Raw genomic sequence first — 15,488 nt, forward strand, 5'->3', positions numbered from 1 at the left:
GATGTCGAAGTCTAGAACTGTTGCCATTAGAGACAGGAAGAGGAACTCATGGGTTAGGGAACAAATGCAAACAAAGGGAAGATAGTCGGTGTTTGAGGTTCATGGTGGAGTGGCAGCCAAAAGAGGCAACGTTGATTTTTCTGATGAAGATTACTGTCCTTAAAACTAAAAGTTTTAATTAGTATATAAACATAAAATGAACACTGCTATACTTGTATGTATGTTGAACTTCTTTCGCGCCATACTGTACATAGCCAACCGTGCTAATCGGAGGTTCTTGACGATTATATAGCAGATACTTAAATCTTTCTTTGGGTTGATCTTGTCAGAAACGTCATTATATTCAGTGACATGTCTGTGTGACAAAGGACGTCATCTTAATGTGCAGGTAGTACTGCATGTACCTTTAATTCTAGTGAACACCATTCGCTAACATGTATTACATTTAGTTTGTATGGATTGGGAACAAAGTTTTATTGTGTGATGCCGCTTCATTTCTAATCAAACATCAACTAACTCCTGTGAAATGTTTTCCTTCTCTCTCTCTCATATAATTTCCCCTTTACGTTTGGTTGCTTTTGACTTTTATTTACTTTGTACTACTTGTAGATAAAAACAGTCACTCAGCAAACAACACTTTTAAGGTGGTGACCTGTAGCACGGAGGGGAGAGAAGACGCCTCAGTGACGGCTAACATGAGTCTCAATGGCAAACAAAGCATAGAGGCTTCTTCGTCCGCCACGGACGGCCAAGAGGACAAAAGGTTTGATGGTCCGTACGGCGTTGCATCAGGGCAGGAAATGAGTACCGATGCCAAGCGCTTGCAGTGAGCAAGCGGACGCGCCCTCCAGGCTCATCGAACCGGTAGATTTCAACAAAGGCCACACTTCACCATCGGTCAGTGGCAAGGACAAAAGCCGCGATGCACAATTTTCAGAAATCGACAGTTCGCTGTCCAACGCTCGGCCTGACGAATCTAAACAGTTCGCTCCCGAGCGGAGTAGTACTCCCCAGCAATTGACCAGCACGAGCACTTCCGAAATCCCTCCAATCCCGGCGACAAGGGACATCCACGCTTTGCAGCTGCGCAGGGAGTGTTTTCAGGGCGCCGATGAGGCATCTGAGAGCTCTGCAAGTCCTCACATGCTCATGGGTGGGAAAGCAAAACCCTCGCCGCACACGGAAGGCAGAACGGGTTTCAAGACGACATCACCTGGTGACGTTGCAAAAATGCCAGACGTTATACCTGATGGGCATACTGACGAAAACAGTTGCACACACTCCATTGCAGATGATGTCATCCACAAAGGGCAGCAAGCAGCGCTGATGAAGGAAGCTCACCATTCCTTTGACGCTTCGTCTTTTTGGCCGAACGATATAGCAGAGCCTTGGGAGGAAAAGAGACATGAACACGGACATCATGACCATTTTTGCAACACGACGGCACAATTGAAGATGGAAACAATTAGCGAGGATGATTTTACAGGAGGGAAGAGCGATAAAACCGACGTCGGTAAATATTCCGCGGATGCACAAAACCTGACTGCAGGCTGCACCGACACAGGCTTAGGGAATGTTTCAATGAACGAAACATCGGCGAAAAAAAGTGCCTTTACGAGGGCAAACACCATGCCGCACTTTTACGAGTCTGAACCTGGCGCAGAAAAGGCTGGAACGGGGGGCTCTGTTGCTCGCAGTGAAAATCAATCACTCCCATCTTCGTTGGGAAAGCCCCAAATGGGCGATGGTCAAAAATTAGGGAGGCAGATGTCAGAACAGTGCTTTGGGCAGAAGTTAGACAGCTATTACAAAGACTGCGCTAAGCCCCCTGACTTTGATTCTAAACCATTTGTTTTGGCTGATTATAAAAGAAAGATGGATGCCGGAGAGGGCTCGCGGATGAATACTGACCCGTTACATGAATTGCTGACAGGCGGTTTGGGCATTTCAAGTGAGCCGGGCACTGACAATTCTAGCAGTGCTCCACAAGAAGGGAATAAGGAAGCTAGGTCAGGTGAGAGCATAAGCTCTGTGCAGGAAACAACTGTTAATACACGTTCTCCAAAGCACCTTGAAACCACATATATGCCCACTGGCTTTGTATGTGCTGAGCAGAAAAAAAGCCCCAGTATCCTGGACAGCGAAGACAATATCGAACAGATGGCAGCGCTGCAACAATGCATTGGGAAGAATGCATTGCATAGTCCAGGAAAGGCTAACATCCACGAAAAGGATTCAAGAAAATCAGTTGAGTCTTCGGTCTGTCGTGGCAGTGCTAAAGAAACATCTGTGGAAAGTGAAAAAAAGCAAGATAAATCTGAAATGAAGGTGGGAAAAGCTGGAAATGAACAAACATTGACAGGCGATTCAGAAACGAGTTTACACACCAAGAAAGATGACGCACCCGATGATGGTGCGGTAAGGTCAATGCATTCATATTTACTTGAGGATAAATCCCAACCGATAATACCGATCGTTTCGGAATATGCTGTGGCATCCAAGTCATCAATTTCGCAGCTTAAATTGGATGAGTACGCACCAAAAGCAGTGGATTCGGAGTCTGACGTTAGCTCAGAGGATGAGCTACAATGCAATGTAGGAAAGCAGCCAGGAGCTGTGCTATCTGAAGGCTTCCTAAGCACTGAGGTCAAGGCCGACGCAAAAAAGTCACCTGCTTACCACAGCCTTTCGAGACTGTCTCCGCTGGAGACGGAAATTTTGTCTGAACTGCAGGACGACGAAGGCAGCAACGACCAATTCTCCGGCGCTAGAAAAAAGATGACGTCAGAGGGCGCACAAGGGAACGTGGCCTTTAACACGGAGAAGAAATCACAACGGAAAAATGATGGCTCCAGCGGATTTCAGTTCCAGCACATCGCGCAAGACGAGGGTTCATCGCTTCCCTTCGTTTTTCCAGCAAAGGGGCAAATGCACAACGTGGAATACTTGGAATTGAATTCGGCTGCTTTGAAGCCCATTGCTGGCTCCGCATATTTAAAGGAAGATGACTCGCGCATGCCAGAAAAAAGCGTTCCGTTAAGCAAAAACCCGAAGGACCCTCATCCAACGGGCGAGAGCGTCTCATTTTCCAAAGAACAGATGCCTGGACAGGACACTATTTCAGCTGATGAGAATAAAGAGGGAGCAGGAGACTTTGCTGACCGTGGAGGATCCTAATAACATTTTCAGTTCTCCTTTAATGAAGTCGGACCTTCCTGTGCTAAATTATCGAGATGATGATTATCACCCCGCCGGTGTTTTATTCGAGAATGTTACGTCTGGGAAACCTCGAGCTGCAGATAAACCTGGGAAGATAAAATACTCACAAAGTGTGGATGTTAACACTGCATTGTGCCGAAATGACCGCTCATTTGAAGGGGGTGAGGAATCTTACCTTTTCCCCTGTGGTCCCAGCAAGACTCATTTGTCGGTGGTGGGTGAATTAGACAAAACCTCTCATGTGGCACGCACATCCCCTTCATCTACAGACAAAGTCACAGACTCTAAAGATGTACTTGCTGATAGTTCGACAGACGCAACCAATATTTCATCTGCACTTGGAATCACGAAGTTTGGCAGCGGAATGAACGTGCCCAATAAAATATCAGCGCAAGTCAACGCAGACGAGAGTCCTAAACATGCACGGGTAGAAACCACGTCACGTACGTCACACGCTGGTAACATTCATCCTTTTGAAAGCAAAGAGCAGCACCAAGAGAGGGAAAACAAGGAGGCATGCCGATCCTCGCAGGAAAGTGTCGTGGGTAAAAATACCGCAGAACACGAGAAAGCTGGAGACAGCCAACGCTGTGCACGGGGAATTTGACGGAGATCAAGTGGAAAAGATGAGCCTGGAAATCATGCAAGGTACTGGTTTTAAAGTCTACATTAATATGTTTCTAAAATGTAAAGGTATTGGTTTTAATATCTACATTAATTTGTTTTCTAAAATGTATTCTCTACATTCCATGTTGGCTGTATAGGTAACGCTCGCAAATGATACGAAATAGGACACAGTTAATTAACAGGGGCAACAATTATAGAGGTTACCGTGTTGAAAATTTACCACCAGCCAGTGTGGATGTATTCTCAGTGTCCCATTTTCAGAAAGTGTTTGAGCACGTGCATTTGCAATGCAATATTTAAGTACAATGCAATATATCTTTCAATATGAAAAAAAAATTGTTGATACTGCATTGGAAATGGTGCACAAATTAAAAAAAACATGTTTTATTTTGAAGACAGTGTGACCTGTGAAATGTATTGCTATACAATCATGGCATTGTGCTCATAAATAGTGAAGACAATTTAAAGCGTGACAGATTATATTAGCCAACGCTTAAGACTGCTGTATGAGATGTTAACTACCTCGCCTGGTATACAGGATTGCCGTGGATTCTATGCCGACCCTGACGCCTGTATATTTGGAGTTTGCATGTTCTCCCCATGGTCACGTGGATTTTTATCCCGGTTTTCCCTCCACTTTTAGACACATGCGTTTAGAGTATTTGGCTGCTATATATTTCCACATCATAAGCCACTTCATTGAGCTATCATTTGTGGCCAGGTCGCTTCTGAAAAAGAATGATATAGTTTAGTGGGGCTTACCTGGTCAAATAAAAATAGTTTCATCGTTTAGTTTATAATTTGCTAATGTAACGTTTTCTATTTTCTTGTAATATTGACACCTTTCCAGTGAAATTATTGTATTTAATCTGTTGTTTAATCCTGCTTTCTTGACGGGCAGAGGCTTATCGACGGCGGAACATTAATTGTTAAGCAACATTAATGCGAACTAATTCTTATGAATAAAATTGGTCGCGAAAGCCTACGTGTTAAATTAATTCTTATCGTTGAAAACAGTGGATGCATTTTCTACTCCAACGATAGATAATATTGCGCACAATACATTTTCCATAAAAAATTACAATGGTTATGTGGCAATAGGAGATTTAAACCAGCGTTTTCACGAGCCAATACATAGCATGTAGCGCTCATGGCGGTATATTTAAAATCAACAGCAATATGTGAAAATGGCATTGTGTGGACCAATCAGTTTCAAGGACAATGCATATATTATCAGAGTATTTTTTTGTTTGCATTCTGACCACAAGCATTGTGGTTAATGCAGACATGATTCCTTGTAAAAGTTTTCAGTTTGATGTTTTAACATCTAAACACCTGTTTTATTACCAGAAAAAGGGGGAAAAAGCTATTATGACATGAATACTGTACGTAAAAAAAAATGTCATAACTAACATTAATCGTGAGACATCACAATTGTACTAATTGTTGCCTGAAGAGTTATTTTCGTGTATGTTTTACGTCGCTGAGGGGGTCTCCTTTGAGTTACCAAGCTGTTTGCTTTAACAAGTTGGCTTTCGCGAGCAATATGATCCATAATAGAGGCTTTTTGGGTTAGATCGCGGAAATATATAAATGTGTCGTTAAAACCCGCCACCACCCGACACAGCCCCAACTAGTAAGGGTTGTCATGTAAACGGAACGTGCCAATTCGTCACTAGTACAGCACACCGGTGTGTTGGAGAGCCAAGCCATAACATTTATAATCTGAGTACGACGTTTCGCCAGTAATTACAACTAGCTTCATCAGGCGACTGCCAGATTTGTGGAGAAGCCCACCTGTTTCGCTTCGTTCCTGATTTATCAAGCTGTTTGCGTTACCATGTGTGAAAGTGGAGCTTAAAATTATATTCTTTCCTTGCCTGTTGTTGTCCGACATTGCTAGACAAAAGCACAGCAGATGAGACAATCCCTTTGCAAAGCACCGGGGAGCTAGACAGCCACGTGGACACTTCTGGGACTGCTCCGGCAACAGGTGCACGCGGTGCAGGAGGGAAAATGGCAGAGGAGCCATTAGGAGGCGAGGAAAGGAAGGAGGCAGATGACAAGGCTTCTTGCGTTGTGCATGAAGAGGAATCCCTGAAGAGTCCAAAAGCAGGGGCAAACAAGGCAACGTGCAGCAATAGTGGGAAAGTCCGGGCAGATGCCCTGCACGAACGCGTTCCCGAGGAGGGCAAACACCTCGTCAAAGCCGATACCGATGGACATGGGGAAAAAGTTTCGACCAAAAAGGAGCAGCTCCCAGTCGTGGGGAAAAACGCTCTAAATGAGAGTCAACAGAAGTCTGAGGTGGATCAGAAGGCAAGCAGAGGGGGCGTGCAGGAGGGCGGGATGGAATTGGTCTCGGATCGGGAGAGGAGGAACAGCAAGCCACTGGAGAAGAGGTCGTATACGAGCACGCCGGAGAAAGACAAGCAGGAGAAAAAACGGAGAAAAGGTTTCCAATCACACAAAGAGTAATCGCAGTGTCATGTTGCTACCCGTGAAAGAAATCGGTGTTTGTGTGCGGCATAGTCAGAACCACGAGTTGTGAAACTTGAGACTTGCCAGCCTTTTTTGTGCATTTTGCTTCGTCGTAATGAAACCATTTAGAGGTATCCCAAGTGCATTTAATTTAAGTTTACCCTATTTACCGCTTACACATTCACCACATTTAACGACCGCTTGCGTGCTTGTGCTTACATTATTTAATTAATTACGTAGCTGTGTTTTCAACGCAGAGAGTGACACACGCTCTAAACGCTCTGCGCTTACCATCGCTGCCCCCCCCCCCCCCCCCCCCCCAGGGTTGCCACCTGCCTGTGTTTGACCCGGACATTCCAAGAATTTGGCATCTGTGTTCGGGTGCCACGAATTGTATTGTACCGAGATCTGGTGGTAATCACTTTGAACTTCATCACAGTCGACTGCACAGTTCTGATCGACCTAGACCAGGGGTCGGCTACCTGCGCCTCTGGAGCCATATGATGGCTCTTTGGCTGCCCCCTAGCGGCTCTTTGGCTGCTGTGTACCTGTTATGTATGTGTGGATGGGTACAATTCGCTTCTGCGTGTTCGATGCGGCTCTCGAAATATTTTGGTCAAAGACAAAAACGAAAAAAATGGGCTCTGCTTCTTCTTCTTTGAAAGGTCGCCGATCCCCTGACCTCGACTGACTGAGAAATAAGTTCGTATTTGGTCTACGGTAGAAAAGGTGGCAACCCTTATTTCCCCCAACTAACACGGACGCTTGCAAAATGTGTTTGTCCTTTGATTTATTTTGCCCTCTGTGCACTGACCCCTTAACCGCCTGCCTGGCTCGGCAGTGAGTAAGAAGGGGGATGTGGCTAAGAGAGCCGAGGTGCGGTGTAGGTCCCCCGGCAGGCCTGCTAACAGGAGCCAGCGGGCAATGCTGCAGGGTTCAGCCAAAAGACGGCAGAAAGGTGACGTGCCTGGCGCATGTGCCTAGCCATCTGTACCTTTGCGTGTCAAGCCTGTGAACATACACACGCAGTCTGTCCTCTGATTTTTCACATTGTGTAAATGTCCGTGGTTTATATGCTCTGTTTTTTGGTTTATTTGAAGCATGACACTTCACTTGTGCAGAATACCTTTCCGTAAAATATTTCTGTTTTTCTCGGTCTTTCCTCAGCACCACATACACTTCTTGACCTTACTACCGATGGGCATACGTTATCGCTGCCCCATCTTTGTTACGTCCTTATTTCTGTCCATTTTAATTTTCTTTGTAAAAATGACAAAGGTGTGGGACACATCTCTTTAAATAACTCGTCAATTCAATGCCGTTTGAGAATAATTTCTGTCTTTATTGCTGCCACTCATGCTCAGACTGTTGTATAGGTAGAGACATTTGACGTCTGGCAGGTAAAGGACAATTGGTAATACTCCTGGCCATACAATTCTCAGACTATCTGGACTCCAGTGGGACAGTGTGCTTTGTGCCCCACTGATGAAGACTGCTTACTTTATGATACGTCCCACATACTCCTGGGCCTACAGGGAGCCTACCCTGCCATCTTCACCAAGAAAGCAGGTTACTACCGTGTCATTGCCGAATTGCCGCTCGCTCCTGCCAGCGTTACTCACGGCCACGCGTTGTTGTTTACCGCGGTGCTTTCATTTGTTTTCATTTCATTTGCTGAAATACGCGGTCGTGTTCAATGTTGTCCTGCACGAAGTGTGCAGCATTGGTGAAGCATAAAACACCTCATTCCTCTTCGTGCCTTCATGCACGGTGCGGTCCTCGCTTACTCTGGGCCAAATGAATAATAACAAGTCACATTTTTTTTGTGCGAGAAAAGTTGTTGCCTTGCAGAGCGTAACTTATTACGTTGTTTTAAATATACAAGGTTCTTCGGACCTGTATCTAAGATCAGTGTAATAATGCGCTTGTGTTGGCTCTGGATAGAAAAAAAAAGCTGACAGGTGAAGGTGCAACGCTTAAAGTGTGTAAGTGGGATAGGGGTTTTCGCTGTGGCCCTGTCTAAATGTCTCGTGTTTGACGGGCAAGTGCCATGGCCACGTGAAATCATGCAACAGCTACTGTAAACGTACATTCATAAGCTGCCCCATAAGTTATATTAAACTGGAGTTTTGCAAACATCAAACTAAACAATTTAGAAAGTTACTCAAATGTTTGCGTAATCAAGCAGAACGTCTGTAATAATGGAATTCCTGTTTAATGTTAATGTATATAGCATCAGCGGTGTTGTTTGCCTGGCTGACTCTGGTCTACGTGTGACGTGTCTGACCACACGACACAATCGACGTCTGAAATTTGCTGATTATCATTCCGCTCACGTTTAATGTGCAAGGAAACATTTCTGGCCAATACCACAACGTGACTTACCCCCCCCCCCCCCCCATGCTTGTAATGTTGTCCTTTGCATGTGAGGGGCTCATTTCTCCACATCTGCCGTGCTGATAGGGTTTTGTAAACTGCACGCAGATTGGTTGATTGCGGTTTCTGCGCGCACTTTACTTACACCGTGTGTCGTTCGGCAACAACGCGCACGGTTAACGTGAGCCACGTTGCACTTGAGTACGGCACTTTGTCCCAAGCGCCTTGGATTGAGCGGCGACCTCAATGCCTAAGTGGGAGTTCACTGCTGGCTAGGGAAATGAAAGCTGCAGTGTCCATACATTTTAATAGGGCACAGTGAGCGTTTAGTAACAAAAAAAGGTGCAGGATCTCTGTTTATTCGAAGACACTTTTGCGGTAAACTAAATTTGTTTACACAGCACCACGATTTGATGTATGCAGCTGTTAGCCTGTTTTTCTCTCTATAAATGCAAGAAGACAATACCCTAACAATGATCCACGTTTGTAGATCTTTATAATAGTAAATTTGATCACTTAAAAATTCCAAACACTAGGTTTTACAATCTGAATTGATATTTAAACTGGAGCAATTCAGTCAAAAGAGTTGAAGATTTTAACTGTGGACTATCTATATTCTTGGTTCTTTCGGTAAAGTCACGTAGAAGGGAAATAATCAAATAATAAAAATATAACACTTTTTTCAAATTTTCTTGCTGTAGATTTCACACCTGATGATGATTACTTGGGTTGCAATCGAAACGTCGTGAGAATTTTTTATTGTGTTATATATTTTTTATTTTATTATTTCCCTTCTACGTGACTTTACCAAAAGAACCAAGAATATGAATCCCTGCAGTCACGAAAGCTTTAAATCAAAATTTGTGGACTATCTGTTAACGCCACTCAAAAGCATTCATTAATTTCCAAACGTGAAAAAAGTCCTGTCTATTTTCTTTAAGCAAAAATTGTGAATATCTGTGTGCATTTGAAATACTTTTTAAGAAAAAATACATTTTATTTTCAAACTGATTTCCACTTGTGTTTTGTAAAGGCTTCCACGATGCAATTGTTTTGTCATTCATTCCGGACACACAAAGCAATTGTCTTTTTTTTTTGTACACGTTGAGCAATTCCAAAAAAGTTCACGACTACCTTAGTCGACTGCTAATGACCTTGTACAACTGTGCCGCATTTGTGCGCAGTTCCACGTAGAGTTTCCAAAAAAAAAAAAACTTGGCAACGGTTTCTTACGACCCTGTGTTTGTTCCCATTCAGTTCAATCCAAGGCCGGTGACGGTAAATCTGTGGAGGTCAGTCCTCGGAAAGAGACTCCTTCCAGCCCGATTAAGAAGCCCAAGGTGAGCACTGCATGCATGGAAACACCCGTCACATCTTATCACTGTTTGCATGCCAATCTTGGTTTATCATTATGATCTAGCTTTATCTCGTACTGCCTTCACTATAAACCATGGCCAGTAAAACAAGGCCTTCTTTTGTTTCGCATCTGCATTCAATTGTGCACGTTTAATTTGTTTTCCTGATTATGCCTTGTTTTGCACAACTCTTATGCACTTTCCTTTGTGTCCACAAATCAGTTCAGTCTGGCAGCCGTGCAATTTCTGCAGGCTAGCTTGCCTTTGCGAATGTTTCTCTCGACTGCACTTTTATTCAAACCTGTATTTTCCATTGTTGTCGCATGTAGCTTCCAGTCCCAAAAAGTCAGGCTCTCCCCATGGCGGTCAAATGCAAAACACCTCCGGACCCGTCGAAACAAGTCCCATCACGTCCTGACAGATCGGCTAAAATAGCCATGCAGACTTCGCACATCTCAGCCCCTATCAGCACCGGCTCTGCCCAAGTGCGGCCTGCAGTACGGAAGGAGCAGGTGAGACAGAGCCAGGCGTGTGGTTTTGCCCAGGGCTCTGCCTCTGAAGAGGTTTCTACCTACATTTTCCAGGGCTCCATTTCTCAATAATTTTAGGTTGCTCTCTTTAAGCAGTTTGTAGCACAATTTATCATCCTCTGAACTCGACGATAACAAAAAAAAACTTAGCTTAAAAAATATATAATTTCGATGCAATTCAACGTATCAAGTGGCATTCTGACAACACTGCTTGTTGGATTTTTTTCGTATTTTAATCCAAGAAAATAAAATGTCAAGATAATTTTTATGAGTCCAGGATTTATTTTTTCATTTACAATACTTTGTGAGAGAGATGCGCACTGAAAAGGCACGTGATTAGTACGCGATGAGGACCCCTGCCTGACGAGCGGCAGGGGTCATTGACACTTGGTGTTAGAGTCGGCAAGCTGAGTGACCTTCAGGTATTCAGCTCACCTCTTAAGTCCCAAGACTCTGTTTCTAAATGTAATTTTGATCCCCGTGACAACATGGCCTTAAGCCATGGGCAGGGATGGGTGCCACGGTGTTGCGAGATGTTAACTACCTCGCCTGGTATACAGGAGGTCGTGGGATCGATCCCGTAGCCTGACGCCTGCTGTATATTTGGAGTTTGCATGTTCTCCCCGTGGTCGTGTGGATTTTTCTCCGGGTCCTCTGTGTTTTTCCCTCCACATTTATAAACATGCGTTTAGAGTATTTACAGCTATACATTTTTTAACCATAAGCCGCTTCGTTGAGCTATCATTTGCGGCCAGGTCGCTTCTAAAAAATAGCGAGATAGTAGCTCAGTGAGTTTTACTGTAAAAAACAAAAAATAGTTTAGTTTGAGTATTTTTATTTATAGTGATTTCCTTACCTTGTTGCGCTCCTGTCGTTTTATTGTAATGTCGATAACATTTTATATAATAGGTAATGTTTCTAGAATAGGTAATGCACCTAAAACCTGGTGGTCTTCTCTGTGGAACGCGTGGGAGATTAGCGAGGAGTGCAGATCGTTAGAGCAAATGGAGCCCTCTGAGAGAATGTGTGGTAAAAACATGAACGTCATGGAGATGCTCTCCGCATGCAACATTCATTAACAGCGACTAAGTGTTTTTTTTTTATCAACAAAATTGTAGGCTGGTGAGACTTCAGCCTACTGCTAACAAACTGACAATGTTTCATTAACATTAAGCGTCATGTGGCTGTGTGGGTAGAAGGCTAAACGGGCCGATGTCCGTGCTCATGTCAGAATCAGAATCTTTAGACTGGAGAAATCCGATGAGCTATGAAGCTATTTTTAACAGATGTCCAGCTGCATGTCCAGGACCCATGATATCCTGTGCCAAATCCAGAGCTGAGCCGGGTTACTGCTCAGATCAGGAAGAGACTCATTTGCATTCGTTAAACTACCACAAATATCTCACCGTTGGACCCATTGCAAAAAAGTATTGAGACTCATAGCTCTCCCGGCTAAAAATCGGCATTACCGTATGATTACTCTTATTCTGTTTCACTGTTTCATTCGAATGAGGACTAAAAAAATAAGTGCACTATTGTACATCGTTGTGTAGTCAGCTTTGACTTTGAGAGCGGCAAACAGGCCAATGCCGTATGAATCAAGTTAAGTTATATCAGCAAAAAATTGGAAGGAGAACGGCAGAGAATGATGTCCTGATTAAGGCAAATGCAGTCAGCTGACAGGTTGATGGTGGGTGAGAGCCATGGGCACTGGTTGTGCTGTGGCTTATTGTTTTAGTGGAGCCATAAAGGACCTTCCTTTCGGGCACGGAGGGTGAGTTACGACAAAGAAATGATGTTTTGCCCTTCAGCTGATAACTGGCACAGAGCCAGAGATGGGGAAACCTAAAGGACGTAAGTATGGATCCTAAAATATGAAGGTTCTGAAATGTACTTTAAATGAGCATATCAAGTTGTATTTTTATATTGAGTATATTGTTTTACTACAGTATGTCAAACACAAATTTCCTTTAAGGATTCTGAATAATTATGTAGCAGTCATTTTCACAAGCTCGTCTATGTTTGACCGAACATGCCTGCTATTAAATAAGAAAAAAAATCCAGGTAAATTTACACGACATCTCGTGTGGGGCAGCTCTAATCTCCAGTGTGCAGTGCTGAGCCAGACGTGGTGGAAATTCCTCTTTCCTATGGTTGAGGCGAGGCTTTTTATTGAACAACCACTTGCTGACTCCTCCACAAAGTGGTACTCACGATAGCAACCCTAGAGGGATAAAACGAGTTGCCAGCCGCCGAGATATGAACGTGCAGCCTTGCGACTGTAAGCATTGCATTCACTGCAGTGCGCACTTTCCGATGTGCTTCTGATATTAGGAAGCCACTGAAGCTATGCACTTTTACATGTAAATTTTAAACTCATTTATTTAGAACTGCTTTTTGTGCAAAGTTTGTTGTCCTTCCCCCGCAACCTCAGAACGATTGGCTACGTACGGTGCAAAAGAAGTTCAACATACGTACAACACAGATACTGCTGCGCCACCTGGGCCATTGGTGTTAATGGAAGGCAAATATTCCGATAATGTTGCTTGTTAAAAATGACAGAATGCAGCATCAGCACACACACACACTCACCCAGCAGTTCTCATCAGCCGCATAAACTTACTGCCACGGTCACTGGAATAGTGGAGCCGTGTTGTTGGCACCAATACAGCCGCTGGTGTTTTGTCCTGTGGTGGAATAACTGCTGAGTTTGTTTATTTTTGTTGTTGTAAAGTTTTCAAATGTCCCGAGCTTTTTCCAGAACATTCTGTATGATATGTAGTTTTGCTCTAGGATCATTGATGCTAGGATAAGCAGATAGAAGGGAACACCGGCGTAATAACTGATGTCCTCCTTTAACTACCACACTGTACACTCTGTTAAGGGTGCTGCATCTGTTTCAGGGAATAACTGCGGAGTTCCTTGCATATTACAAACACGTTCCCTTTGTCTAAGCCATTATGTTGTCCTATCAACACACGAGCCATTTTGGTTGTATTTACAACAATGTCTGTTTTTCTCGAGCCATACGATCAACTGCTAAGCAAATCGTTTTTTGTGTGTTGAAATGTCTTTGACGTGTGTGGCGCTGTTGCTGAGTAGTCGGTGGCTAAAATGACTCCAGCGAATCGAATGGTTGCGGAAAGCAATTTGCTTTATTTCAAACCACTTTGTTAATGTCAAAGAGGTGTGCTTTCGCACCCCTTAACACATGTTATGCAGACATGAAAGAAATTCCTCGGCGCTTTGCTCAGAGATGGTTTTCACTGATCTTGCACACTGAACGGTTAAAGTGTAGCATGGCAGGAATTTGAAGTGAAGTCAGAAATCGTGGCGGCTGGGTAGTGTTAATAGTGTACCGTAGGTATTTGGTTTATATATATGCAAACGGAACATGAAGAGCTGCGAGATCAATTCAGGGGACTGGGAGCAAACTGCCAGCGACCGACTCATCTGGCAGCAGACTGTGAAAACAGGCCTCAGGAGAGGCGAGGAGAAAAGACACACTACGTGGCAGATCAAGAGAGAGCTACAAACACCTCTGGAGCTAGTAATAGGATTTTACCCTTTTATCTGGCACCAAAACTGACACCTCTGGAGCTGCCACTACATTCACTTGCAATTGCTGTGGCAAGGATTGCCCCTTAAGGATTGGCCTTATAAATCATTCTAGGCACTGCAAAATCCACAGCTGACCTCGTAAAGCACCAAAGGCCTCATTTCTAGCCAAAGGTTGTAGGAATGTGAAATAGCACCGATCGTACTGACCATCTGATGCCAATAAAAATATCGAATGGCGCAGCAATATTTGGTCAGAGTGCTGATGCCAACAATCGATGAAAATCATATTTCCCTCATTCCAACAACAGATAACCAACCATAGCTGAAGGTGAGCTCTAAACTGTGGCATAGACAGCACTGCACAGCTACACATTACAAAGAAAATACTGTCTCTTCACGTTAATATTTAATATTAGGTCGATTTTCTGCAACCTCAAAAGCTCCCTGAAGGAACGATCCATTTTTCAGGATGGGTAGGGCTTTGGATATCAGCGCTCACTGTGAATACACAGCTATGATTATTGACCACTGTAATTATAAAAGCAGCAGGGTTGTAAGTCGACACTGTGAGGTGGAAGCATGGAATTAACAACAACACTTGTTATTATTGTCTGCTCAGATGGCTTTGACGACCGATTTGACGTGTCTATTAAGGACTATGCGGAGGTCTATGTGAAGCTATTGGTGATGACAGATGTGTGTATAGATATATCGTTGCAAATTTATAATGTTTGACTCATTTACGTGTTTACATGTACGTAGGGACCCACATACCTGATTCCAGGTACAGTATTCATGGAAAATGTAATACGTGTAAAAAAAGTAGGAACCCCCCCCCATGGCATATCTGCCAAGTGATGTCCACGTTTAATTGCAATCTTTAGGATTTAACCATTGAAACACTTAATTTTCAAAGGTTATTTCTTTAGATCACCCCCAAAGGATCCTCATCTTCGGGGGGGGCGGTGGGGGGAAGAGATGCAAGAACACTGAGTCGGCACCACTGAGATTCTGCATTCAATTCTGGGTTTCCGCCACGCATGATTAAACCGACTTCTCAGACGTAGTCACGTTACTAGAGCCTCAGCATGGTCAGCAGTCACTGAACAAAGCCCTATCACGTGACATTTGGTTTTCAATTTTACGTGTAATTGTAATGTTATTTCATCTGGCAAAATTTCAGGTCCAAAAATTTAACGCTTTTGACTGCCATGCGATAAGTATTCTTTTCGAGTAGGATTTGTAGGAAAGTGTGCCTCCTTGTGTGTGGATTTTATTGTTTAATGGTTAGTGTAAAGGGATCTTGGAAGTGTTTCTCTGATATCTACTTCCACGGACT

At 43.8% G+C, this 15,488-nt stretch overlaps 1 protein-coding gene across 6 annotated transcripts in view; it reads left to right on the plus strand.

Annotated features, from left to right (window-relative positions):
* LOC133345225 (transcriptional regulatory protein AlgP-like) overlaps positions 1-15,488 on the plus strand; it is a 61,729-nt gene that overhangs the window by 31,802 nt on the left and 14,439 nt on the right. Inside the window, exons 3-7 of one of the 6 annotated variants that reach the window (XM_061555799.1) lie at positions 610-3,867; positions 5,750-6,301; positions 7,169-7,285; positions 9,961-10,043; positions 10,388-10,570. In XM_061555799.1, coding sequence (XP_061411783.1) covers positions 3,846-3,867; positions 5,750-6,301; positions 7,169-7,285; positions 9,961-10,043; positions 10,388-10,570 — 957 coding nt within the window. In that variant the 5' untranslated portion in view covers positions 610-3,845. Of the gene's footprint in view, positions 1-609; positions 3,868-5,749; positions 6,302-7,168; positions 7,286-9,960; positions 10,044-10,387; positions 10,571-15,488 lie in introns of those variants that run through there. The other 5 variants (XM_061555801.1, XM_061555800.1, XM_061555802.1 and 2 more) reach the window with 5 other exon arrangements.

The sequence above is a fragment of the Lethenteron reissneri genome, chromosome 21 (genome assembly GCF_015708825.2).
Source record: "Lethenteron reissneri isolate LAM-NWPU_2019-01 chromosome 21, ASM1570882v1, whole genome shotgun sequence".
NCBI lineage: Eukaryota > Metazoa > Chordata > Hyperoartia > Petromyzontiformes > Petromyzontidae > Lethenteron > Lethenteron reissneri.